The sequence below is a fragment of the Phocoena sinus genome, chromosome 3 (assembly GCF_008692025.1).
Source record: "Phocoena sinus isolate mPhoSin1 chromosome 3, mPhoSin1.pri, whole genome shotgun sequence".
NCBI classification, from domain to species: domain Eukaryota; kingdom Metazoa; phylum Chordata; class Mammalia; order Artiodactyla; family Phocoenidae; genus Phocoena; species Phocoena sinus.
In genome coordinates, this window is record NC_045765.1 from 52,121,109 (window position 1) to 52,146,204 (window position 25,096).

Genomic DNA, 25,096 nt, shown 5'->3' on the forward strand with positions numbered 1-25,096 from the left:
GGGGGTGGTGTGATGAACTGGGAGATTGGGATTGACATGTATACACTAATATGGATAAAATAGATAACTAATAAGAACGTGCTGTATAAAATATAAAATAAAACTTAAAAAAAATACTTTGTTGCTAAAAAATACTAACCATCTGACAATTTTGCAGCATCTGTTAAGTGCAATAAAGTAAAGCACAATAGAACAAATTATGTGTATATTGTAAGAAATTTTAACTCAAGCAGAGGAATGGGTAGAATTGTAATGAGACTTGAATGAAATTAGAAAGAGCCCTGTACAATATCTTAAAATTTGAGGAAAAAAAATGATGTCCTAAGGAATCTTTGGCGGTTGATGGAATATATACTATATCTCTTGATCATGGTGGTAGTTACACAATTATCCATTTAACAAACCTCATCAATTGTACACTTATAAATGGTTAATGTTATTGTATGTAAATGATACTTTAGTAAAGGTGATTATAAACAACTCCCAAGCAACTAAAAATTATAATATCTAAGTCCATTCTTTTTAAGGGATACGTTTCTTTTTTCTTTTTTTTTTTTTTTTGCCATGCCCCATGGCTTCTGGGATTTCAGTTCCCCGACCAAACATTGAACCTGGACTACGGCAGTGAAAGTACCAAATCCTAACCACCAGACCCCAAGGAACTCCCAGGGAATACTTAAAAAGAAATTACCTCACTCTTAATTTTGTATAGAAGAATAAAACGTTATTTGACTATACCTAAGTAGGATTTTTTAATGCTTGCTTGTACTTGAAGCCAGAGTTCAGTGTCAACATGCTCACTGTGGAGTGAGAAGGTAAGAGAACTGTATTTTGATACTTCTGTGACAGTCATGACAGTTAAATCGTCACACTGCTTTCTTCCTTTTTTAGCCCTGGAATGAGACCAGATGTAAGCTCTCCTCCATCCAGCTCCTCAGCAGCAACGGGACCACCTCCCAAACTCTGCCTAGTGTGCTCTGATGAAGCTTCGGGATGTCATTATGGGGTCTTAACTTGTGGAAGCTGTAAAGTATTCTTCAAAAGAGCAGTGGAAGGTAGTGTGTGTTTTGAAGAGTTTTATTATTTCTCTGGTTCCTATTTCTCAGAGTGGATTCTGAAATTTCTATTATATGCAAAGCCCATTAAGGCTAGAAGTCAGTAAAAGCAGGGGGAGGAGGGTAGCTCCTAAGTGCTCTAGTGGGGAAGAGATACTTTAAAAAACAAACTAGAATAAAATAGAAAACTATAAACTGAAGGGAGGGAGTATGGTCAGAGAACAGAAGATAACTAAGAAAGTGCTATCATGTGAAGTGATGGCGTTAGGTTTCAGCAGTAACTAGTGCTCATTGTGTTAGTATTATGGGCTTTAATTCCCATGAATTAGCTGGTTTTAAAGCCACCAACTATTCCAGTCTGGCAAAAATGAGTGATAATGAGAACTGTGAGGGGGAAAAGTGTTTTGTTTTGTTTTCCAATAAGCCAGCCCTGTGCTTTGTGATATAAATGTGGTGTAAGACCTGATCCCTGCTCTCTGGTAGGTCACAGTGTACTTGGAAGTGAAAGATGAGTTAACAGTTACAAGGTACAGAGATTATAATACAGAGGAGCAAGTGACAAAATGCCTGAGGAGGTCAGGAAAGAAGGTGTTTTAGAGAAGGTGACTTCACTTGACAAGTATTATATTCATGTAAATTTTACCCTTGTTACAGATTCAGCCTGCACATCAGCTCCTTACAGAAGGAAAAATTGATTCCATAAGCAAATTATTGGAAGTCACACTAAAATTTTCTAATATGACCAGTGAATCCTCTGAGAAAAAACTGTTTTGTAATTTAGTTATTTGTAAAGCATTTGGAAGGCAGCGTGGCCTGAATGGATTACCTAAAGCTCTGATTAGATAATTAGATTTTTAAAAAATTAACGTATTCATTCACAGTATGGGAAAGATTATTATCTGGCTTCAGTTGAGTTTGCATGTCCTTAAGAGTTAGATGAGTCATTTTCTTTTGTTTGGATTGCTTTTCATATATTAACAAACTATAAAACTACTTGTGTTATCCCGCAGAGAGCACAGGGATGCAGGCTTTAACCAGTTTGGTATCATCCAACTACTGAGTAGAGTCATTAAGTAAAGCCCACCCCTAATTAATGCAATGTCTCTAACAAAGTAGATGTTATTTACCACAGACAGAAGCTTCTTCTTGTCCTTACTTTATTCAGCACTTTCTTCACTGATTAGTTCTTTCCATGGTATATATAAATGCAGTGATAACAGTATTACAGTATTTCTGTACATCAAAATAATATTGACAAATTTTAATTCTGGAAGTGAAATTCAGAATGAGACAATGGAGCCTTAAGAGAAATACAGGAATTAAAAAAAATTTTTTTTCATTTGTCCTCATTTTAACTAAAATTATTCCTTAAAACAGGGCTTCCAATTCCAATGCCTACAGGGACTGAGTGTGGGTCATTCTGGCCAAATATAATACAGCTGGGCAAGGAAGGGCAGTTATTTATGTTAGAGAGTGCAAGCATGCCCTACCTAAAAGCATCCAAATGCAATTTAAAAAAGAAAAAAAAAAGCTAAACATACTACAAATAAGACATCACTGCAGGCCATATGCCCTCTGGCCTTAATCTCTGCTTTAGAATTAAATTCTTACACGTGTTTTAAGGTAAAATTTCATTGAATATTAGCTATACTATTCCAAAATGTATATCATATAAGTATTTCAGTTAAATATGATAGCTAGATTACATGATTAATAAGAAAAGGTTAAAATGTGAACTGTGTTAAGTAAATCCTTTATTTGGACTTAAATTTTCTCCAGGGTCACTTCCAGCTCTAAAATTCTGTAATCATTTGCTAAACTAACTCATGGCAGTTCTACTTTTCCTTTCTAGACATGATAGAAATCTGTTTTTAAGTCCAGATACATATTTTGGAGCACTTTCTTGAACACTTACAAAGATGAAGTTTGTATGATTTTCATTACACTACATTCATTCCATTTTTAACACCTGCTAGATATCATAGGTTGTCCACCAAACTGGCAAAGTATTGTAAATACCCAAACATTTAACTATTTTTAGGAAATTTGCAAAAGTTTTACTCATTTATTATCCATACAACCCAGATCGAGGATTGATATTTTGAATTTTTTTATTCATTATTCTAGGAGTTGCTTTTTTGCATACAGAGAAGAATTTGGGTAGCTCCATTTCTTTAGATGTATACCAGCTGAATGATCTTTTTTTTCGCTGAGTCCCTTTTTCTTATGTTCCCTTTGCACAAATTGCATATAATCTTTGTTGGTGGGTCATAATGGAGATGGATATCAGCTACCCTTCATTTACGATGTACCAAGCACTATGTTTTCTATGTCATACCACTTAATTAACAGCTCTGTGGGAGCTTAGATGCTATTATGATCCATATTTGATAGACTAGGAAACTGAAGCTCACACAGTTTGACAGAGCTAGGATTCAAACATAGCTGTCTCCAAACAGGCTCTTAATCTCAATGCTATACTGACTTCCTGAAAGGATAAAAATCACATCTCCTGGCAGTTTATAATCTAGTTAAATACTGAGATGAAAGCAATAACAAGGGAATTATTTACTAGCTAGTGTTTATTGAGTGCTTACAATGTGCTAGGCACTATTTTAAGAACCTTCTACACAACTGCCTTTAACCCTTGCAGAAGCACAGCAAGGTAGGTGCTAATTTTCCAACTTTACAGTTGGAGAACCAGGGGGTTCAGAAAGGTTAATAAACATTACTGAGATCACACAGCTAGGCAGTAGAGCTGCAAATCAGACCAAGGGCTTCCTGGCCCTTTGCCAAGTGCACTTTGCACTATACCACACTGTTTTTGAGAGCAGTAAAGAAAGATGCTCAAGCTGACGGTCACAGTTCACATTTGAAACTTGGATACTTCCAATCCAATAGGGTATACAAACTACAGAAAACCCTAGGACATGCCCTTTGCTGTGTTGCCCATTTCCTATACCACTTTCATTATCTTGATCATGTCCAAGCATCACTGTTATATTTACTACCTAATATTCTTCTTGGATCACTCTTCTTTATAACTTTATTTTAAAACAACTTTACTATCCCTACTGTATTAGTTATCTATTGATGTGTAACAAATTACCCCCAAAATGAGTAGCTTAAAACGAGATGTTTATTATATCACGCAGCTTCTGGAGAGTCAGGAATTTGGGAGCAGCTTATTAGCTGGGTAGTCCTGGGACTCTCATGAAGTTACATTCAGACTGTTGGTGGAAGCTGCAGTCATCTGAAGGCTTGAGTGGGGCTAGAGGATCCACTTCCCAGCCCATTAACATTGCTTTTCGCAGGAAGCTTCAGTTCCTCATTATGTGGGCCTCCTCTAGTGTTGCTCTCAACATAGCAGCTGGCCTCCCCTGGAACAAATGATCCACAAGAGAGGCTGTGACAAATACGGGAACATAATATCTTTATAACTTAATCTCAGATGTGATATACTTGTCACTTGTGCTGTATTTTATTGGTCACACAGACCAGTGCTGGTACAGTTTGGGAAGGGACTATCTAAGAGTGTGAATACCAGGAGACAGAGACCACTGGGGGCCATCTTGGAGGCTGGCTACCACATCTACCATAAATAGAAATAGAATCAATTGCCAAAAATAGATTTTTACCATAAAAATATAAATACAATGCAAACAAAACAATGTTGAGAAATTCCAGCTGGCCCGAAGGCTCTTCTCCTGACATCTCTCTCTTTTTAGTTAGAAAGGGAATTTACCAAGTGGTAAAGGACACAGGAATTCCAAACTAAGATGTCTTATTGTCTTATCAAAATGATTGACAGGGAGTGACTGTTAGTGGTACATGTCCATGCCTTGTAAATAGTGACCACTATTCTTTTTAGAGATAACACACCCAAAGGCTTGTCCAACTTCATACTAATAACCAGAAAGAGCTGATTAGAACTTACGAAGGTACAATGCCCCCTGATCGTGTAGCTCAGATTCTTAATTGTGCTCGAGACATGCCTGGGATAAAGAAATCATTATTAGCATAACATGCACATTCTCATCTTTTGGTTAGATACAAATAACGCACTGAAACTTTTTCTGTGTTTAGCAATGAGTAATTTTTTCAATTAACTACAGGACAGTGATTCAGGGATATTCTTATGGGGTAGAACTTCTGTGTATTATAAGTGCTTCAATTACGATGGCATCTGTTGTTCCTACTTAAACTGTATAGAGGCTAGAATTATTGCATTAGTGCTTCCATTTCACGTCCAAGTAAAGAAGCTAGCAAACTTACACAATACAGAAAGGAATTGAAACAGCTCGTACAGACATTTGGCATTGGAGGACAACTCTGGAACAAAGCTGAATTGTCGACCATTAGTCAATTCTGTGGCCTATTTCTCACAAAGAATTGAACCTGATACAGTTAACCATCTACCCCAAACTAATGCTTAAGAAGCAGTGTGATTTAACATGTTAGGAAGAAACGAATATAGTTTATTTTCATCCAAGTCAAGTAGATTATTCTATGCATAAAGTATCTTTTCCCAGAAATTAGACTAGGTATGTTCAACCTAATGAATTGATGATTATGATTTTTTCTCTTTTCTTTGAATATGATTTATTTTTGAGCAGACAAATGTCCAGTAGTCTTCTGAAGACCATCCCCTCTAGTGTAAAGACACAGACTCTTAATTATCTAGTGTATCTATTTAGATACGCTGGTCTTGTGTAGGAGGATCCTTTCAATTTTTGCCAGGCTAGCAAATCTTCAGATAGTTTTCTTCAACAAAATAGGGTACAATTGAGGGGAGGGAGAGGGTAGGAAGACTTTCTGTCTGTCGCTTTTTTTGTTGTTCTTTTTAATTAATTTATTTATTTTTGGCTGCATTGGGTCTTCGTTGCTGTGCGCGGGTTGTGGTGAGCCGGGGCTACTCTTCGTTGCGGTGCGTGGGCTTCTCATCGTGGTGGCTTCTCTTGCTGCAGAGCACGGGCTCTAGGCGCGCAGGCTCAGTAGCTATGGCCCGCAGGCTTAGTCGCTCCACGGCATGTGGGATCTTCCCGGACCAGGGCTCGAACCTGTGTCCCCTGCTTTGGCAGGCGGATCCTTAACCACTGCGCCACCAGGGAAGTCCCTTTTAAATTTTCCTTGAAAATTTTTGACAGGTGAAAACTGCATTTCTGCCTCTTAGCACATTTAATACTGGGTGGCAGAAGATTTTAAACAGTAACGATCTTTAGTATTTGGAGTCAAAAAGCATGTGAAATAATGAACAAATCTCCCTAAGTCCCATATACAGTAGCTTAGTTTGCCAAGTCTGTGATACACCTAATTGCTGGCAACCTTAACATAATTGAAGTGTTTACCTATCACTTTATTTAAAAATTTGGAAGGGGAGCACGCTTTATTTGCATACGGTGGTGCAATGCTGAATTAAAGTCATTTTCCTTTTGCGGCTCTCACAGTATTTTTAAACCAGTTTCCTCTTTCTCTAGTCCTCCTTAGCATTAAGTTAGAAGTCATAATAAAATAATGAGATCTTCTATAAATAGAATAAATAAAATACAGAGATCTTCTGTAATTGTTAGAAGAAACAACTGTTTAAAGCACAATTTAAAGAACAGCTTATCAAGAAAGAGGTTACCCCTGGTAGGTAGGGACTGGAAGGGGGCAACAAGAGGGTTTGTGGGGGAACTGTTCCGCTTCTTGATATGAGAGCTGATTACATGGAAGTGTTTGGCTTATGAAAATTTATTAGGTTAGGTGGCACACTTAGGATTTGTGAGCTTTTCTATATGTATACTGCAGTAAAGTTTTTTTTAATGAACTATGTGTGTCAAACAGAATATGAAAGGCTTTTTATTTTAAGTTGACCTCTCAGCTTTGTAATGAATGTAAGAAAGTACACTATATGTTTCTTAATCAATGCCTTTGGTCCTTGGCTATGTTCCACCCAAAACAACAACAACAGCAAAGAGCCTCTCCATAAAAATATCCTTTAAGGCCTGTGAAATTTTAACAGTGCCTTTATTTTCCATATAGGACAGCACAATTATCTTTGTGCTGGAAGAAATGATTGCATCATTGATAAAATTCGAAGAAAAAACTGCCCAGCATGCCGCTATAGAAAATGTCTTCAAGCAGGAATGAACCTGGAAGGTAATGTAAAAATATCTAAAATGAACTGTCTCTGCATCATATAAAAATTTATTGTTTTACTTTTTAAAATATACATAAGCAGATGTAATAATTAAAAGTAGGATTTTAAATGAGTATTTCATATTCTGCCTAAGTTTATTCACCAACTTTCACTGTACACACTGAATTCAGTGTAGCCAGACTATATGCTAAGAAAGAAAATTATGTAATAATGAAACTTATAAGACTTGAAGAAACATTACTTTGATCTTTCTTATTTCTTTTTTCAACCTCAAAACTATTTGCTACGGTTAGAAATGTTTTTATACTAGATATAGTTACATGTCCATTATTCTGTTGTTTACCTTTTACTTGGCACATATGTGTATATATAAATCTTTTGTTACAAATCTACAGGGGGGAAAAAACTCCTCAAGGAGGCATTGGATGGGTTTTGTTTGTTTTTCAAGCAAAGAAGAAATCTGAAACTAGTTATAAGTTTCATATCCTGGTTTATATAACAAGCTGTATAATTAAAATTGATCTCATCATTTAAAATCTTTCCTCTGGAAAAAACGTTTGGAATTTTGCCTTAGTTGAAACTGCAAGTTCCATGAAGGTGGTAGTGGTGATCTAGTAACCCCGGTGCACTTTGATTCAACAAGTACTCACCAAGGCAAGCACTATTCAACAAGTACTCACCAAGGCAAGCACTAGACGTAAAACAGTGTCTGCATTGAACATCAGTAAAATAGTGCCTGTATTCAAGTACTTTACTGTCTAGTTAGGTTGCAGAGTCAATCACAAAATGGTACAGCACACTACAAAAGGAATAGAGAGCTACAGGAGCAAAAGGAAGGTCACCTAATTCTGTCCTAAAAGGCAGGGAAAGCTTCCTAGAAGAAGCAACATTGAATTTTAAATCTAGAGAAGTTGAGTAGGAGTAGGTGGAAAATAAGGGCAGAGACATGATTAGACTTGTATTTTGGAAAGACTAATCTTGTCAAATATGGTGATATTAGAGGGAGAATGGAAACCATGTGGTTCTTTTGACAGAAGAGAGACTGTTGGTGCTATCTAGTACACACTGTGTGTATATGTTTTTAAATATAAAGTAGATTTATGGGTGTGACTGTACTCTAATTCCCCAAACCAGACACACAACATTATCTTCTCAGTTCTTCATATTACTTCGATAGCAAAAAAGACAGATTAAATTAGTCTTTTCTTCACCATGTTTTACAGACCTTCATGACACACCAATCACTTTATTACAGAGTGTCAACGTGTTAAACATTGCTTTAAAGAAAATGATAGCTGGGACTTCCCTGGTGATCCAGCGGTTCTCTGCGCTCCCAATGCAGGGGGCATGGGTTCAATTCCTGGTTGAGGAACTAAGATCCTGCATGCTGCATGGTGCGGCCAAAAACACAAAACCCCAAAAATATTTTTTAAGAAAGAAAAAAGAAAATGACAAATGCCCACCTTCTTGTAGGTGTTACAAAAGCTACAGAGATTGATTACACATTCATGTAGAAGTTCACTTTCAGTACCACAAGGATAATTTCTTCTTGTTACAAAGAAAACCAGATAGTTATTCCTTTCTTACATATCACATCTCTGTGCATATTTTAGTTTCATTTTTCTATTCTCTCACCATTTAAATAATAGCGCATGTCAGGTTTTAGTGCTTGGTTTATGTATTTTTTTTCTCCAGCCCCAGTTTTTCTACTTTCCTTTAATCCCCATTGTTTTCATCTCAGCTATTTTATATTTAGAAGTAAGTTTACTCAAAGGACAAGCTCAAATAAAATTCTGTCATATCCCTAATATAGTGTGGTTGCTTACCCAGTAACATTTTAGATGCTTTCCCAAATACACATCAAGCTTTACTTTGATCTTTGGAGCTTTAAGCATATAATGCTCTTTTGAGCAATTCCTCCCCTATCCCAAGTATAAGGGAATTTTTTTATTCAAAAGAAATAAGATATATCACCTATAAAATAATGATTCTGATGGACCAGGTTAGTAAGTTTGTCCCATTTCTCCTCCTTCTTACAATTTAGTAACAGCTGTAGTGCCCTTTGCCTTTACCTCACCAGAAGACCAAGGCAGCGAGTGACATCTCATTTTCTCTGTATTATCAAATATACCATCACTGCCATTTCTAATCAGGTCTTCCATTGAAAAGTCAACTTTTTTTGAAAGAATAAGATTTAAATGTACAATTTGAACTAAGCTACAATTTCTCAAAACACTGAAATAAAAAACCACCACACTGCATGCTTCTATAAGTTGTCATATAAAATATCAGAATACTGGGGAAACTAGCCTTTGTCAAGAGCTACTACATGCTAGTCTCTGATATACATTCTTCTACTCAAAGAGCTTATTTTGGACCCTCATATTAAAACCACCTTCAAGTAGGACCAAGATTATTAACCTTATGTCCACTTACACTACACAGTTCTAGTTTGTTATTTAATCATATATTAGCTATTAGGTAGCACATATCATGCAGTTGATAATGTAGCTCTACTTGTAGAAAAATTTAAAGAAAGGCTTTAAAAAATCAGAGTTTTTGTGTATATGTGGTTTTAGTGTGAAAGCCTCACTTTTGTTTTTAATTATTCCAGTATATATAAAACTTTTATTTGGAGTAGGTATGTGTGTGTCCCAGAAGTATTTGGTGGGCAATAATACTTAATAATACTTAGTACTTGGGCATGAAACACATGGCTGAACTACATTGCTCTTCTTTGTTTTTCTTTAAACAATCTTTAAAAATGTTCCCTTGTTCATCGGAGTGTTTCCCCTAAGCAGTTTCACGATAGCCTTCTCAGAGTAATTTTGCAGAAGCAGTCAGAGCCCAGTGCTCTCCATAAATGTAATTTAGTACCACAAGTGCTGTATTTTGATACTGTTGCTCCATACCAAGTGACTCTCAAGATTTAGTTTAAGGCAACCTCCTTCACTGCTTAAAGTGCCTGGCATTTGAGTACAGTAAGTTTTTTAATGGTGATCCTAAATGTTTTTTCATTTTAAGGTGTATTGTAATTATTCCTAATTATAGTTTTATTTTTGTCATGAGGGTCAAGTGGAACTTATAGGCAAGGAGGCTTATGGTATCATATTTCATAACTAATATTTTTAAGCTAAGTTTTAAGCTAAGTAAGATTTCTTTACTTTTCTTAAGAATGAAATGGAGCTATCACAGACTCGTGAACACTTCTGTAGAGATCATATATTGACTGCTAATGTCCTGTATGCTCCAAGGGGTCAGGAACTTAGAGAAAAATCTTATTAACTAAATTGTGATTAAGAATAGTGATTGCTTAACTAATTCAATTAACGACTCCTTGCCACAGTTCTGTGAAAATAGTACATAGCACAACACACTTGGTTGGGCTCAATAGGCCTTTCTGAGCTTGAAGCATCAGTTCTTAGATAAGCAGTAAGAAATTAAACTGATTATATATTGGGTATAGAAGATGATTTTTAAATTTTTTTCCTTTGATCTTTATTTTTTTACGATTTTTTATTGAAGTATAGTTGAATTAACAAATGTTGTTGAATTACAATGTTGTGGTAATTACTGCTGTACAGCAGAGTGACTCAGTTAGTTATACATATATATGCATTCTTTTCATATTCTTTTCCGTCATACTTTATCACAGGATATTGAATATAGTTCCCTGCGCTATAAGTTAGGGCCTTGTTATTTATCCATTCTTTATGTACCAGTTCGCATCTGCTAATCCCAAACTCCCAATCCAGCCCTCCCCCACCACACTCTCCCTTGGCAGCCACCAGTCTATTCTCTGTGTCTGTGAGTCTGTTTCTGTTTTGTAGATAGGTTCATTTGTGTCCTAGTTCAGATTCCACATATAAGTGTTATCATATGGTATTTGTCTTTCTCTTTCTGACTTACTTAGTATGCTAATCTCTAGTTGCATCCATGTTGCTGCAAATGGCATTACTTTGGGGGTTTTCTTAATGTCTGAGTAGTACTCCACTGTGTACATGTACCACATCTTCTTTATCCATTCATCTGTCGATGGAGACTTAGGTTGTTATTGTGAACAGTGCTTCTGTGAACATAGGGATGCATGTATCTTCTTGAATTATAGTTCTGTGTGGATATATGCCCAGGAGTGGGATTGCTGGATCATCTGGCAACTCTATTTTTAGTTTTCTGAGGAACCTCCATACTGTTTTCCACAGTGGTTATACCAACTTAAATTCCCACCAACAGTGCAGGAGGGTTCCCTTTTCTCCACACCCTCTCCAGCACTTCTTACTTGTAGACTTCTTAATGATGGCCATTCTGACTGGCATGAGGTGGTACCTCATTGTAGTTTTAATTTGCATTTCTCTAATAATTAGCAACGTTGAGCATCTTTTCATGTGCCTATTGGCCATCTGTATTTCTCTGGAGAAATGTCTACTTAGGTCTTCTGCCTATTTTTCGAATGGGTTGTTTCTTTCCTGTTGTCGAGTTGTATGAGCTGTTTGTGTATTTTGGAAATTAAGCCCTTGTCAGTCACATCATTTACAAATATTTTCTCCCAGTCTGTAGATTTGTCTTTTCCTTTTTTTTTTTTTTTTTTTTTTTGCGGTACGCGGGCCTCTCACTGTTGTGGCCTCTCCTGTTGCGGAGCACAGGGTCCGGACACGCAGGCTCACCGGCCATGGCTCACGGGCCCAGCCGCTCCGCGGCACGTGGGATCCTCCCAGACCGGGGCACGAACCCGCGTCCCCTGCATTGGCAGGCGGACTCCCAACCACTGCGCCACCAGGGAAGCCCTGTCTTTTCCTTTTTTAATGGTTTCCTTTGCTGTGCAAAAGCTTGTAAGTTTGATTAGGTCTCATTTGTTTATTTTGGTTTTCATTTCTATTGCCTTGGGAGACAGACTTAAGAAAACATTGGTACGATTTATATCAGAATGTTTTGCCTATGTTCTCTTCTAGGAGTTTTTATGGTGAGAAGACTTTAAAATCCTCCAGTTCGGCATTGTCCTTTCTTCTTTGTTTTAATGTGGAGTGTAGGAACACATATTCTAGACAAATGTAAAGTTATGGTTAACTGAAGTTTTCACTGTACTGTTTCAGTGTATTGACTGGGGATATGCATGTTCTTGTTTACTTTGTCAACAACAAAGTACATTCCACGATTTGGAGATCTGGGTGTCAGTGAGATACCTTTGGTTGTTTAAAGGGTTTCCTTATGTGTAGGAGCTCTTCCTTTTTTAAAACTTCATCACTCCTCTGTAGACTTGGACTATGTGAATTCAAAATATTCCACAACTGTATTTTACCACCAGTTGTGGCAATGATCATTCTTATACAGCGCTTAACGTGTGCCAAGAACTGTTTTACGCATTTTATATATTTTAACTGACTTAGTTATCAACGGACCCTGTGAGGTAGGTACTAATATTATCCTCATTTTACAGAAGAGGAAACTAAGGCCCAGGGAATAACTTGCACAGATACCCAACTGCTCAGTGGCAGAGCCAGGATTATATTCAAACATGCTGGTTTCATATTTAGGCTCTCTCCACTACTACAGCATACTGTATCTTCAAAAGAGCGTGGTAAAATAAATTAGAACAGATCTATCGTGATCCTGTTTCTCTGTTTTGAAAGGTTAACTAAAAATTCTTAAATGTCTCAGCACAATAAGAAATGGGACCATTCTATTCAGTGTAGACAGCAGGGTTTTTTCCTTTCTAACGCTGTACATTGAGATACATAGTTCTCGCCACCACATCTGTCCTCCACAAACTAGGTACTTTGGCATTTTAGGGACAGAGGATCTAATAATTATTTTAAATGTGATTAGCATTTACTTTTCCCTTAGCAAAATGGTTCGCACACCTGACAACTGAGATAGGTACATTTCTTCTTTCATACAAATTACATTCCTTGCCCTTCCTTGGAGTTCTGAGTGCTTTCTCTTTAGGAATACTAAAATTCTTTTCTTGCCTGATATTTTTATTTTTCACTAGAACGAGTAAATTCAAGAGTGAATACTAAAAAATCTATAGAATCCATGCTGTAATTTGACTATACTGTTCCAAACTAAGTCAAAAATAAAAGATGGTTTTAGTTACTTTATATAGTACATGAAAATGGATACTTTAGGCTTATAGAGTCATGAATATAAATCTCTCATAAAAGGGAAATTATCCACTGGTAATGTATGTAAAGAAATTTAAAGTTTTTCTCTTCATCTCCACAAAGGTTTTTAAGTCCCATATAGTATCCATCATATAAAGGTAAAAAGTGGATTCTTCTGCTGTTAGAACTAATACTGTTTTTAGTGTGTGATCTCCTATGTCATCTTACTGTCTTGATAAGAAGGGGACTTTGTGCAAGCGTATAACAGTCTTCATTACATATACCCATAAGCCACAGTTACTAGTCTGGGATTACAAACTGAGATTCTTTCTTTCAGTTGATAATAAAAGTAATTTGCCTTGTATAACTAATGACAGTTTTTACTTTGGAGAGAAACTGAAACAGAAATTACTTTATGGAAGAATCTAGGTGAGTGATTTGTTTATATTGTTTTAACATAGTGTTTGTTGTAAGACACTTGATATAAAGTATAACTATAATGAAGAATGGCTTATCTGTAGAGGAAATTAATAAATGAACAGGTTCCTCTTGATCCTTTGCTTTCAGGCAAAAATGTGTTTTTCTCTTATCATGATTGCTAAATAAAAGATTTCTCCTCTTTCAAATTAAATAGTTGCAGAAATTAAAATACCTCTTTAATGAACTGTGCTGCCCAGATTTTCCCATTACAGCTGATTTCTGTGTATTTTTTTTTTAATATACCCACAGCTCGTAAAACAAAGAAAAAGATAAAAGGAATTCAGCAGGCCACTACAGGAGTCTCACAAGAAACTTCTGAAAATTCTGCTAACAAAACAATAGTCCCTGCAACGTTACCGCAACTCACCCCTACCCTGGTGTCACTGCTGGAGGTCATTGAGCCGGAGGTGGTATATGCGGGCTACGACAGCTCCATTCCAGATACAACTTGGCGGATCATGACTACACTCAACATGTTAGGTGGGCGGCAGGTGATCGCAGCGGTGAAATGGGCGAAGGCGATACCAGGTAAGGTGCAAACATAACGCAACTAAGGCACAAGTCTTAGAATCTTTTAAATAAAACATTCGGGCTTTCTATCACCCTGATCCCACGGCCTCCTGCCATCCCCACTCCATCAAGCGGGGAAAAGGTATAAATATCAGGGGAAATTTTTTTTTAACTTAAATTCACTGAATGAGTATCATCCCGGGACAGGACTCTTGGCTTTCTAATTTACTATTTAGTATAGCATTTTACTATTTAGTCCATATTTACTCACATAGGCAAAAGGTGACAAAAATTGGCAACTCTTAAGTTTTCTTACATTGAATGCTATTAAAAAGTACTGAGGGCTTTGGTCTTAACATATCAGATGACAAAGGAATACTGTGCCCACATTGTGCTTCATTTCCTCTATCTGTTAAGAGTCCTCCAAAACTGTCTTTGGCAGTTCCCAGAGAGGGATGATCTTCTCTTTGGCAACTAGAATGTTTCCTCATACCTTTATTCCTCTTGATTCAGGATTCAGGAACTTACACCTGGATGACCAAATGACCCTACTGCAATATTCATGGATGTTCCTCATGTCATTCGCCCTGGGGTGGAGATCATACAGACAATCAAGTTCAAACTTGCTGTGTTTTGCTCCTGATCTGATTATTAATGAGTAAGTCATTTGTGAGTCATTTTCCTTCAGGACTGAATCAGTCCTACCAGGTATCTTGGAACTGGGTAAACCTGAAATAGAGTTTATCAATGCTTAAGGCAGGCCAATTACAGAGCAGAGCAAATTACACGTGGCATTATTACTGTAATTTAAGGATTTTTTTTTTAAATAGTGAGCATCGCTTTGGGTCAGTAAAGTCTACAGCAAGTAAAAAGGAATCTTACTGTGGCCTTGTTTTAATTATGTAACCCTATTTCAGAAAGGAAACAGATGCAGTGGTTGCATTGCATGATGCAATTCATACTGATCTTGCTTTCAGCAGGGACAATTACAGATGGGGATGACACGTATGGACCCAGAGACAAGAGGTATCACTCAATGTCTGTGACTCGGAAAGAACATGGGAACAAGATTTTATTTTTAAATTTGGGAGAGAAGAACCACACTTCAGTCCTCTAGGCCTGTGAAATACTTCAGATATCCATTCCCCCGTACCCACTGCAGTTGTTTTCTAACTAGTTTTCCGCCTCCAGTTTATCCTCCATCATGCTAAGCTTTTCTTCCTAATGCAGTTTGATCGTATAATGTATCACCCCGACACACAGGTGTCTTCAGTGAGCACTCAGTGCATACTCAGCATGGTTTCTGGCCTCATCTTTTTTATCTCTCGTTGTTCTCCTTCACGTACTCTTTGTTCCCACTCAGCGTGATCTGTTCTTCCAACACACCCCTAGCTCATGATGTTCATACCACCATGTAAAACCTCTCTGCTGTACATCCCTAGCTCTTACCACTTTCTACCTTTTATTACTACCTTTTTGTACTCACAGCCTATTTCCTTTATTAGAATGCAAACAGGAGAGTCACACACTCACATATACCTACCCATTGGTCTGGGCACAGTGAAAACTGAAGGAGATTTGTGTTCATGTGAAAAAAGATAGAGATGTTAGAATTGTGAGCTCTGGGTGCTACTAAGAATTCCCAAAAAATTAATGAAATCTTAAACCACATTATTAGAATAATAGTCTCGTTGTACTCTATGTGAGTTAACCCATCATTAGTAGTTTGTGTTCAGGATGCCATATTAAAAGTAACAGTGACCGTAAATATGTCCAGAGTGGCAAGGAGTTTGGAAACTAACATCAGCTGATGAACAGAGGATGAATGGAGGAAGGAGAAAAGGACACTGGAGAACGCTGAGGACAGCCTAAAAAGACATCCTGTGAAGATAAAGCAAACATATTGTTTTATCTGTTGGGTATGCCAGGCACAAAAAGAACAGGTAGAAGTTACAGAAGAGCATCTATATGAGCTGAGCTGAGTGTGAAATGGGAGGGGGCTTGCCTGATGTAGTAAGCTCGAATTATTGTATCTATTTTAGTAGAGACTGGATGATGGCTAGCTCTAAATATTTTAAAAGAGGCTGAATTACTGAGTTAGGCTTGGTGTGGTTGCTCTGTTGGTAATACTTATTTTCCAGCACAGTATTCATTGAATCATATTTGAGTACTTACCAAGTGCCAGACACTATTTGAGAGCTTGAGCTATAAGAGATGAGGCCCCTGCTCACATACTGATGAGGAAAATCAAATAAATGACCAAAATTATTTCAGAGAGCCATGACAGAATAGTGTGGGGGGAGGGGAGAAGGGTATAGGCTACTTTAGATTTGGGGACCACAGAAGGCCTCTCTAAAGAGCTGAGTGCTAAAATAGTACAAAGAACAAGCTTATAGGAAAGGTAGGGCATCTCAGGCAGAAAAGATGAGTACAAAGGCTGGAAACAACCTTGGCATGTGTAAGGAACTGAGAGAAAGCCACTGAGGATGTTCTATGAGTTTAGAGAAGTGGACAGGGACCAAGTCAAGCAGCATCTTGTAGGCCATGAAATAGAGTTTAGATTTTATTCTCAGAGCATGAAGAAGCCAGTGCGCGGGGGAGGGGGGTTTCAAACAGGGGAACATCAAATACGTACCACACTCCTAATTTGTGCCTGGTACAGTATTAGCAGAGAACAAGACAAACAAAGTTCCTGACCTTTATGGCTTACACTCTAGTTGAGGAGACACACAGATAACCATCAAATAAATAATCTCAGACTGTGATGGAGTTTTTACTAGAGAGAGGCCTTCTTCAGATAGGGTGGCTAGTATTTGAGCTGAGTGAGACCTGAAGGAGAAGACCAGTCTTCATAGTGAGAAGAGACATGACAAGAGGCATGTGAAATACGTACTGTAATCACACTCTTTGTACTCCAAGAAGGGGCCACAGCTCTGCCGTCAGCTGGCAGGCACTGCCATGTGGTTCACCAGACCAGATCTCCACACATACCCTTAGGTATCTACTTTAAAGAAAGAAGTCACCTTGACTATCTGTTGCCAAAAAAAAAGACTGCTCAAAACCACTGCATCACAATTTGACAAGATTTTAAGTTGTCTGATCAAATCTAACTGATAAAAATATGTAGCTTATATGTCTATTCAAAGACATTTGAAATTCTTTGAAATTTCTTAGTACTTGCTCCTCATTTCAGAATCTGACCATGCTTGCTTAAAAAGTTAAAAACGTGTTGACTGGGCTTCCCTGGCGATCCAGTGGTTAAGACTTCGCCTTCCAATGCACGGGGTGTAGGTTCGATCCCTGGTTGGGGAGCTAAGATCCCACATGCCTCGCAGCCAAAAATCCAAAACATGATCAATGTTGTAACAAATTCAAATAAAGAGTTTAAAAATGGTCCACGTCAGACAAAAAAATCTTTAAACCAAAACAACGTGTTGACTATATTTACTCTTCTTAGTCACTTGCAATTTGAAGTCATTTAATTGGGATTAAAACTGTGAACAGGTTTATATGAAACACCAGCATATCCTCTTTTAATCTAATTCAGAGTTTTTTATTTGGGGGGGGCACTCAAATTTAGACTTAAACAGTTATAGCATAACCTTATAGCATAACCTGGTATTTCTTACATAAAGTAGGAGTTAACACATTTTTTCTCAGTGTTCAACTTTATTGGAGGATAAATGGCTTACAGAAACAATAGCTTTTAAGTGGGCATTCTTATTTCCCATTCTTGTGTCCTTATGCTGTTGTGATAATAATCATCTTTTTAAGTCCAAGATCACTTTCTGTTAGAAAATTAAAAAAAAAAAAAAAAGCTCCTGAAGTATTTTTAAAAGCATGAATGAGGCTCAGTTTCAGGCTCTTAGTGTCACTCTTTGAAAATCATAGATGTGATACTAACTGTTGAGAATCCTAATTGAGAATTCATCTGGGGTACCTTTAGTTGGAAGAATATTCAGTTTCATAATGTCAGTCAGAGGCAGATTTGGGGTATCAGAGTCAAGTTCTAATTCTGACTCTCTACATAACTGTAAACAGTATCACATACAGTTGTCTTTAGAATGGAATGCTGTGAAAGAAAATACCGTTTGGTTTTCAAGTGGGTAGGATTTAAAACTGTGTTGTCTAACTGGACATATTCAAATACTACCATAAAACCTTTATTTAAATGAATAACTGGTAATAAATTCTGTAGAAATAAATTATAAAATATTTAAATAAAACAAATGTAGAAAAATAATTTCTCCACTATATTAAGTTTTCCAAAATTCTAATCCAGAGAGAATTAGCATTAATTGCAATAGTTAGATGAGTTCATGGCTTTGCAAAATAGAACAAAAAAGTACTTCTTTGGGGAACAAGAGTTATTTCTTCCTAACTAACTCAAACACTGATATTTGTCTTTCACAGGCAGAGAATGGCTTTACCCTGCATGTATGACCAATGTAAACATATGCTCTATGTTTCCTCTGAGTTAAACAGACTTCAGGTATCTTACGAAGAGTATCTCTGTATGAAAACCTTACTGCTTCTCTCTTCAGGTTGGTAGAACACCTACTCTCTTCTAATATTCACCTAAATATTCAAAAGCATAAAATATAGAAGTCTAGAAACAAAGGTTTATTTGTATGTATACAAAGCACCAATAATTATACCAAGTCTACTATTTCCTGCTAGTCAGGTACCTTAGATTTTCATAAATGTAAATTTTAGAAAGGTACAGCCAGTGATACCAAGATTCATAAGATAGATAGGTATCATGGAGAAATGGAGAGGTATATGAATCACATGGCAAGGAGGAGGAGGTCTCTACCGATCTGTAATATCTACAGCCTTCTTCCTTCCTGCAACCTTTGACAATGCCACTACAGAAGACACAGAGAAGGAATGCCAACAAGAATGATTTTCGTTTCTCTACTACACTGCTATTTGGTGACAAATTTTAGTTATACAATGAGTACTACTGTGTATAAGAAATTACGGATGAGACCTAATAAAACTTAAAAGCTTCTGCACAGCAAAGGAAGCCATAAACAAAACGAAAAGACAACCCCCAGAATGGGAGAAAATATTTGCAAACAAAGTGACCAACAAGGGATTAATCTCTAAAAATACACAAACAGTTAATGCAGCTCAATATCAAACACACAAACAACCCAATCAAAAATGGGCAGAAGATCTAAATAGACATTTCTCCAAAGAAATACTGACAAAGAAATGGCCAAGAGTCACATGAAAAGCTGCTCAACACCACTGATTATTAGAGAAATGCAAATCAAAACTACAATGAGGTATCACCTCACACCAGTCAGAATGGCCAGCATCAAAACGTCTACAAACAGTAAATGCTGGAGAGGGTGTGAAGAAAAGGGAACCCTCTTGCACTGTTGGTGGGAATGTAAATTGATACACCCACTATGGAGGACAGTATAAAAAGTTTCTTGAAAAGCTAAAAATAGAGCTACCATATGATCCAGCAATCCCGCTCCAGGACATATATCTGTAGAAAACCATAATCCGAAAAGATTACACACACCCCAGTGTTCGCTGCAGCACTATTTACAATAGCCAAGACATGGAAGCCACCTAAATGTCCATCGACAGAGGAATGGATAAAGAAGATGTGGTAATACACAATAGAGTATTAGCCATAAAAAAGAACAAAATAATGTCATTTGCAGCAACATGGATGGACCTAGAGATTGTCATACTGAGTGAAGTCAGTCAGACAGAGAAAGACAAATATCATATGATATTGCTTATATGTGAAATCTTTAAAACAAATGATACAAATGAACTTATTTACAAAACAGAAATAGAGTCACAGGTGTAGAAAAACTTATGGTTGCCAAGGGGGAAGCAGGGGGAGGGATAAATTGGGAGATTGGAATTGACATATACACACTACTATATATAAAATAGAAAACTAATAAGAACCTACCATATAGCACAGGGAACTCTACTCGATACTCTGTAATGGCCTATAGAGGACAAGAATCTAAAAAGAGTGGGTATATGTACATATACAATATAACTGATTCACTTTGCTGTACAGCAGAAACTAACACAACATTGTCAATCAACTCTACTCCAATAAAAATTAGTTTAAAAAAAGAAATATGGGAGAAACAGATATAACCTACAAAAGGTGCGCTTGATTACTATTAGAAGGTTGGTTAATGCAGCACTGGAGCTGGACTGCTGGACAGAGGTATTCTATCTAGAGTTTATAGAACAATCTTGAGAGTTTAGATGAAGTTATTGGTATATGAACTTCAGTGAGACTACTTTCAGCTAGCAAAGGCATACTAGAAAACTTCTGAAAAATAGAGTATCTTGTCTATCTTAGTAAAAATATGGCATTTTCAACAAAAAGAAGCCTTCATTCCATTAGTAACTGTGGTTTCAAAGTTGCTGAATAACTGTAAGCTATGGATGCTGCACATGACTGTATCTATTTAAGCTTTTCCAAAGCACACATCAATATTAATGCCTTCATACTATCTTCATTTTACAAAACGTTATTTAATGTCACTAGAGTTAAGGAATATTAATATTTCAAAGTAAGAAAAATACTAATTTTTAAGGTTATCTGTAGCAGTACTCTTGTTAAAGAGGTAAGCTTGAGGAAACAGTTAAATTTCTGATCATGAGTCATTTTGATTGGTAATATCCAGGTACAGGTCAGTGCTAAGATACTAACCTTACTGGTAAAAAGTGATGCTTTAAGTTTTATTATACATTCCAGACTCACTGAGCTGTATGTTTTTGTTTTTTTTTCATTGTAGATGATAAGAAAAAGTAAATTGAACCAGTATGTATCACTGGTTCTTTAAAAAAAAAAATAAAATCAGAAGAATGAAAATACATACCTTAAGATATAATTAGACTTCTACTCTGATAGAACACTGATAGGTATCCTTACCTCCTGCTAAAAAACGCTGGACTAAAAAAAAAAAAAAAAAAAAAAAAACGCTGGACTAAAACTTTGTGCAGGCAGGTACTGAAAGAGGTAAGCTGCACTCTGAAGCTAGCTTTCTCTTAGAGGATATTTGCAAAGCCTGGTAAACTAGTATACTTAGTAAGTTTAAAGACAAGTGCAACTGTAAAAACAAAACAAAACAAAAAAACAATGATGGCTCTGAAGGCAGATTAGACACATCTGAAGAGACTTTAATCTGAAATACGTATCTGAAGAAATTAGCCAGAATACAATTTTTAAGATCCATATATATATGTGTGTATACATGTATTCATATTTATATATGTGTGTGTTATGTATGTATGTAGATGAACAACGATAAGAGGCATGATTGAGGGAGGAGGTCTAAAACAGTGCTTCACAACTCTTTTCGTGTCATAATGAACATAAAAAATAGCATTCATACATAGCACAACGAGGTAAAGGAATAAGGCTACTTGCAGCCAGTGGCAACCAGCATAACAGACATTATCAACACATTTATAACCCATTCATAGCACACCAGTTGAAGAAAGCTCTGGTCTTATTATAATCATCAGAGATCCAAAATGAAAGGTGAAAAGATATAATGGCTGAAAACTTTCCAGGACAGCAGCAATTGAAGAAAGTGGAGTAAGTTTTTTCAGAAAGCTAAGGAAAAAAAAACTGAAAAGTGAGGGTGGCTTTCCAGTTTCAGCTCTCACAATTAAACAGCTTGGCAGTTATCACTCCCATCCTCACAAATAAGTAAAAGCTGAGCAAACTGACAGTCAATGACTGTTTTTTAGATCCATCAGTGAAGTAAGGTCACAGGGCAAACCACTACCTGAAAATCTGGAGAAACAGGCAAATACAGAGAAGCTCAGCCAAGATCAGCTTTCTGGAAACAGAAGGTACGGGGAGCCAGTAACATAGGAACACTTACAGTATTTTTGATGAATTTCTGGAGGTCAAGTGAGGAATAGCTGGCGTGTTAAAAACTCTGGGGACCCAGTCTTAGGGGGGTTGTCCCCCACAGTTTTCTGGGGTTTACCTCCAGAATCCCCAGCAGGTTTTCAAGGTGAAGATCAGAGAAAGATTCCCTCATGTTTCTGACCTGGAGAAAAGGGGCAAATAGATAATTCCAGCCCCCTTTACCTTCGTGTCTCATGTAAGGGAGGAGAAGAAGGAGGGAAGAAGAGGTTCAGAAGCACGTCTAAAGGTCAGAGCCTAGGGACTCAGGCCTACTATAATAAATTTAAAAAAAGGAAAAACCTGAGATTTAACCATAAAAGTATAAAATACTCCACATCCCCAACACCTTACAACCATATTAACAGAGTTCCAGTGTAATACAGAATTACAGCTGGGAGAGCTACAGAACACAGCTATTTAAAGAAGGTGTTCTTAGGGAAACTCTAAGACAAAAGGGGAAAAAAATAAGAACAAGGAAATTAGAGGAAACTGAAACCTCTTAACACCTATAGCTTCAGGAAGCCTTAAACACAACCTGCTCCTAGCCAGATTAAAAGCCTAATTAATTACCTCAGTTCTGATATGTCATAGAACTTTCAATTTAAAACTACAGTCTGGAGAGAAAAGCATCAAAACCAGACTCAGACATGACACACATGTTACAATTATCAGATCGGGAATTTAAAATAACAATTAATATATTAAGGGCTCTAATGGAAAAAGTAAACATATAAGAATATATGAGTTTTGTAAGCAGAGAGGTAGAAACTCTAAGAAAGAATCAAAACAAAATGCTAGAGATTAAAAATACTGTAATGAAAATGAAGCGTGCTGGGCTCATCAGTAGATTTGACACAGCCAAGGAAAAGAATCACTGAGCTTGAAGATACCTCAGTAGAAACTTCCCAGACTCAAATGCAAAGAGAAAAAGGAATGAAAAAAATGCAACAAAACATTCAAGAACTGTGAGGACAATTACAAAAGGTGTAACATACAAGTAATGGGAATATCAGAAGTAAAAGAAAGGAAGGAACAGAAGAAATATTTGAAGCAGCAAAGGCTGATAAATTTCCAAAATTAATGACAGACCCCAAAGCACAGATCCAGGAAGCTCGGAAAATACCCAGAAAGATAAATAAATAGCAAAAAATCTACACCTAGGCATATTTTACTCAAATGACAGAAAACCAAAGACAATAAGGAAATCTTGAAAGAGGCCAGAGGAAAAAACAGCTTACTTGTTCCTAATAAAGGAACAAAGATAAAAATTACATTAGAATTCTCATTAGAAACCATGCAAGCAAGAAGGCAGTGAGCTATTTAGTGTTGAAAGAAAGAAAAAGATCACCCATGTAAGATTTGGTGTCCAGTGAAAGTACCCTTCATAAGTGAAGGCAAAAGGAAGACCTTCTCAGACAAGAATCTGGGAGAATTAGTCGCCAGAAGACCTGCCTTGCATAAAATGTTAAAATAAGTTCTGCTGAGGAAAGGAGATTAATTTAGTTCAGAAACATAAAATTTCATTTTTCTTCTTAATTGATCTAATACCTGTTTAAAGTAAGAATAGCAACAGTGTATGGGATGATTATAACATATGGATAAGTGAAATGAATGTTCGCAATGTTAAAAGGATGGGGGGTGAAGAATTGGGAATACTGTTCTAAGGATCCCTGCACTTCCTATAAAATCATACAGTGCTGTTTGAAAGGAGATGTAGATTCGTTGTAAATGTACATTGCAAACTCTAGGGCAGCCACTAAACACAGTTTTAAAAAGAAGTAATAATTGATATACTGAGAGGAGAGAAAAATAGAATCATATGAAACACAATAAAAACTAGAAAAGGCAGAAAAAAGGAAATAAGAACTGAGTAGAAAACAGTCACAAACATGTAGATATTAATCCAGATATCTCAACCACTTTAAATTTGAAAGGCCTCAGTATACCAATAGTCCTTTTTTTTTTTAAAATGAAGGTCAAAAGAAAATGTGCCACCACAGATCCTCAGTAAAGTAATATTAAAGGATATACTTAGGCTAAGGAAAGTAATCCCATCTTTAAAGAGGGAAAAAAGAACAGAGAAAGTGGTAAATATTTAGATACATTTAAACTGACACTGTATAACAGTAATAGTGTCTTTGGGGAGTTAAAAAATAGAACTAAAGTACACAATAATTACATACACGCAAGAAGGCAAGAAGGTGGACTTCCCTGGTGGCACAGTGGTTAAGAATCCGCCTGCCGATGCAGGGGACACGGGTTCGAGCCCTGGTCCGGGAAGATCCCACACGCCGTGGAGCAGCTAAGCCTGTGCACCACAACTACTGAGCCTGCGCTCAGTAGGCTGCGAGCCACAACTAATAAGCCCACGTGCCACAACTACCGAGGCCCACGCACCTAGAGCCCCTGCTCCGCAACAGGAGAAGCCCATGCACCGCAACAGAGTAGCCCCCACTCGCCCCAACTAGAGAAAGCCTGCGCGCAGCAACAAAGAGCCACTGCAGCCAAAGATAAATAAATAAAATATTTATTTTTTTAAAAAGGCAAGTTTGATAAGTTAAAAATGAGTTTAAATTTCAAGGATGACAACAAGAAATAGAAAGAGTGTACAGAGTATACAAAGTACATACCAAACCATGAGGGGTTGGGGGGAGAACATGGTAAGAAAAACCAATCCAAAAGGATAAAAGAAATGAGAGGTGGTGGGTGGGGAAGCATAAGCAAAGGTATGATAAGAGGAAGTAACAAACAGATGGTACAAATAAATTCAAATATATCAGCAATTTCATTAAATATAGATGGACTAAATGCTCCAAGGCTCCAAGATGAAAAGATATAGAAAGTGCAAGACTGGATTAAGAAAACAGTCCAACTTTGTGCTATTTATAAG

At 36.9% G+C, this 25,096-nt stretch overlaps 1 protein-coding gene across 8 annotated transcripts in view; it reads left to right on the forward strand.

The window, feature by feature from the left end:
• NR3C1 (nuclear receptor subfamily 3 group C member 1) overlaps positions 1–25,096 on the forward strand; it is a 124,133-nt gene that overhangs the window by 89,725 nt on the left and 9,312 nt on the right. For 5 of the 8 annotated variants that reach the window (XM_032627445.1, XM_032627444.1, XM_032627443.1 and 2 more), the window contains exons 3-7: positions 892–1,058; positions 7,080–7,196; positions 14,028–14,306; positions 14,802–14,946; positions 18,702–18,832. In XM_032627445.1, the coding sequence (XP_032483336.1) occupies positions 892–1,058; positions 7,080–7,196; positions 14,028–14,306; positions 14,802–14,946; positions 18,702–18,832 (839 nt within the window). The remainder of the gene's footprint in view (positions 1–891; positions 1,059–7,079; positions 7,197–14,027; positions 14,307–14,801; positions 14,947–18,701; positions 18,833–25,096) is intronic. The other 3 variants (XM_032627451.1, XM_032627450.1, XM_032627448.1) reach the window with 1 other exon arrangement.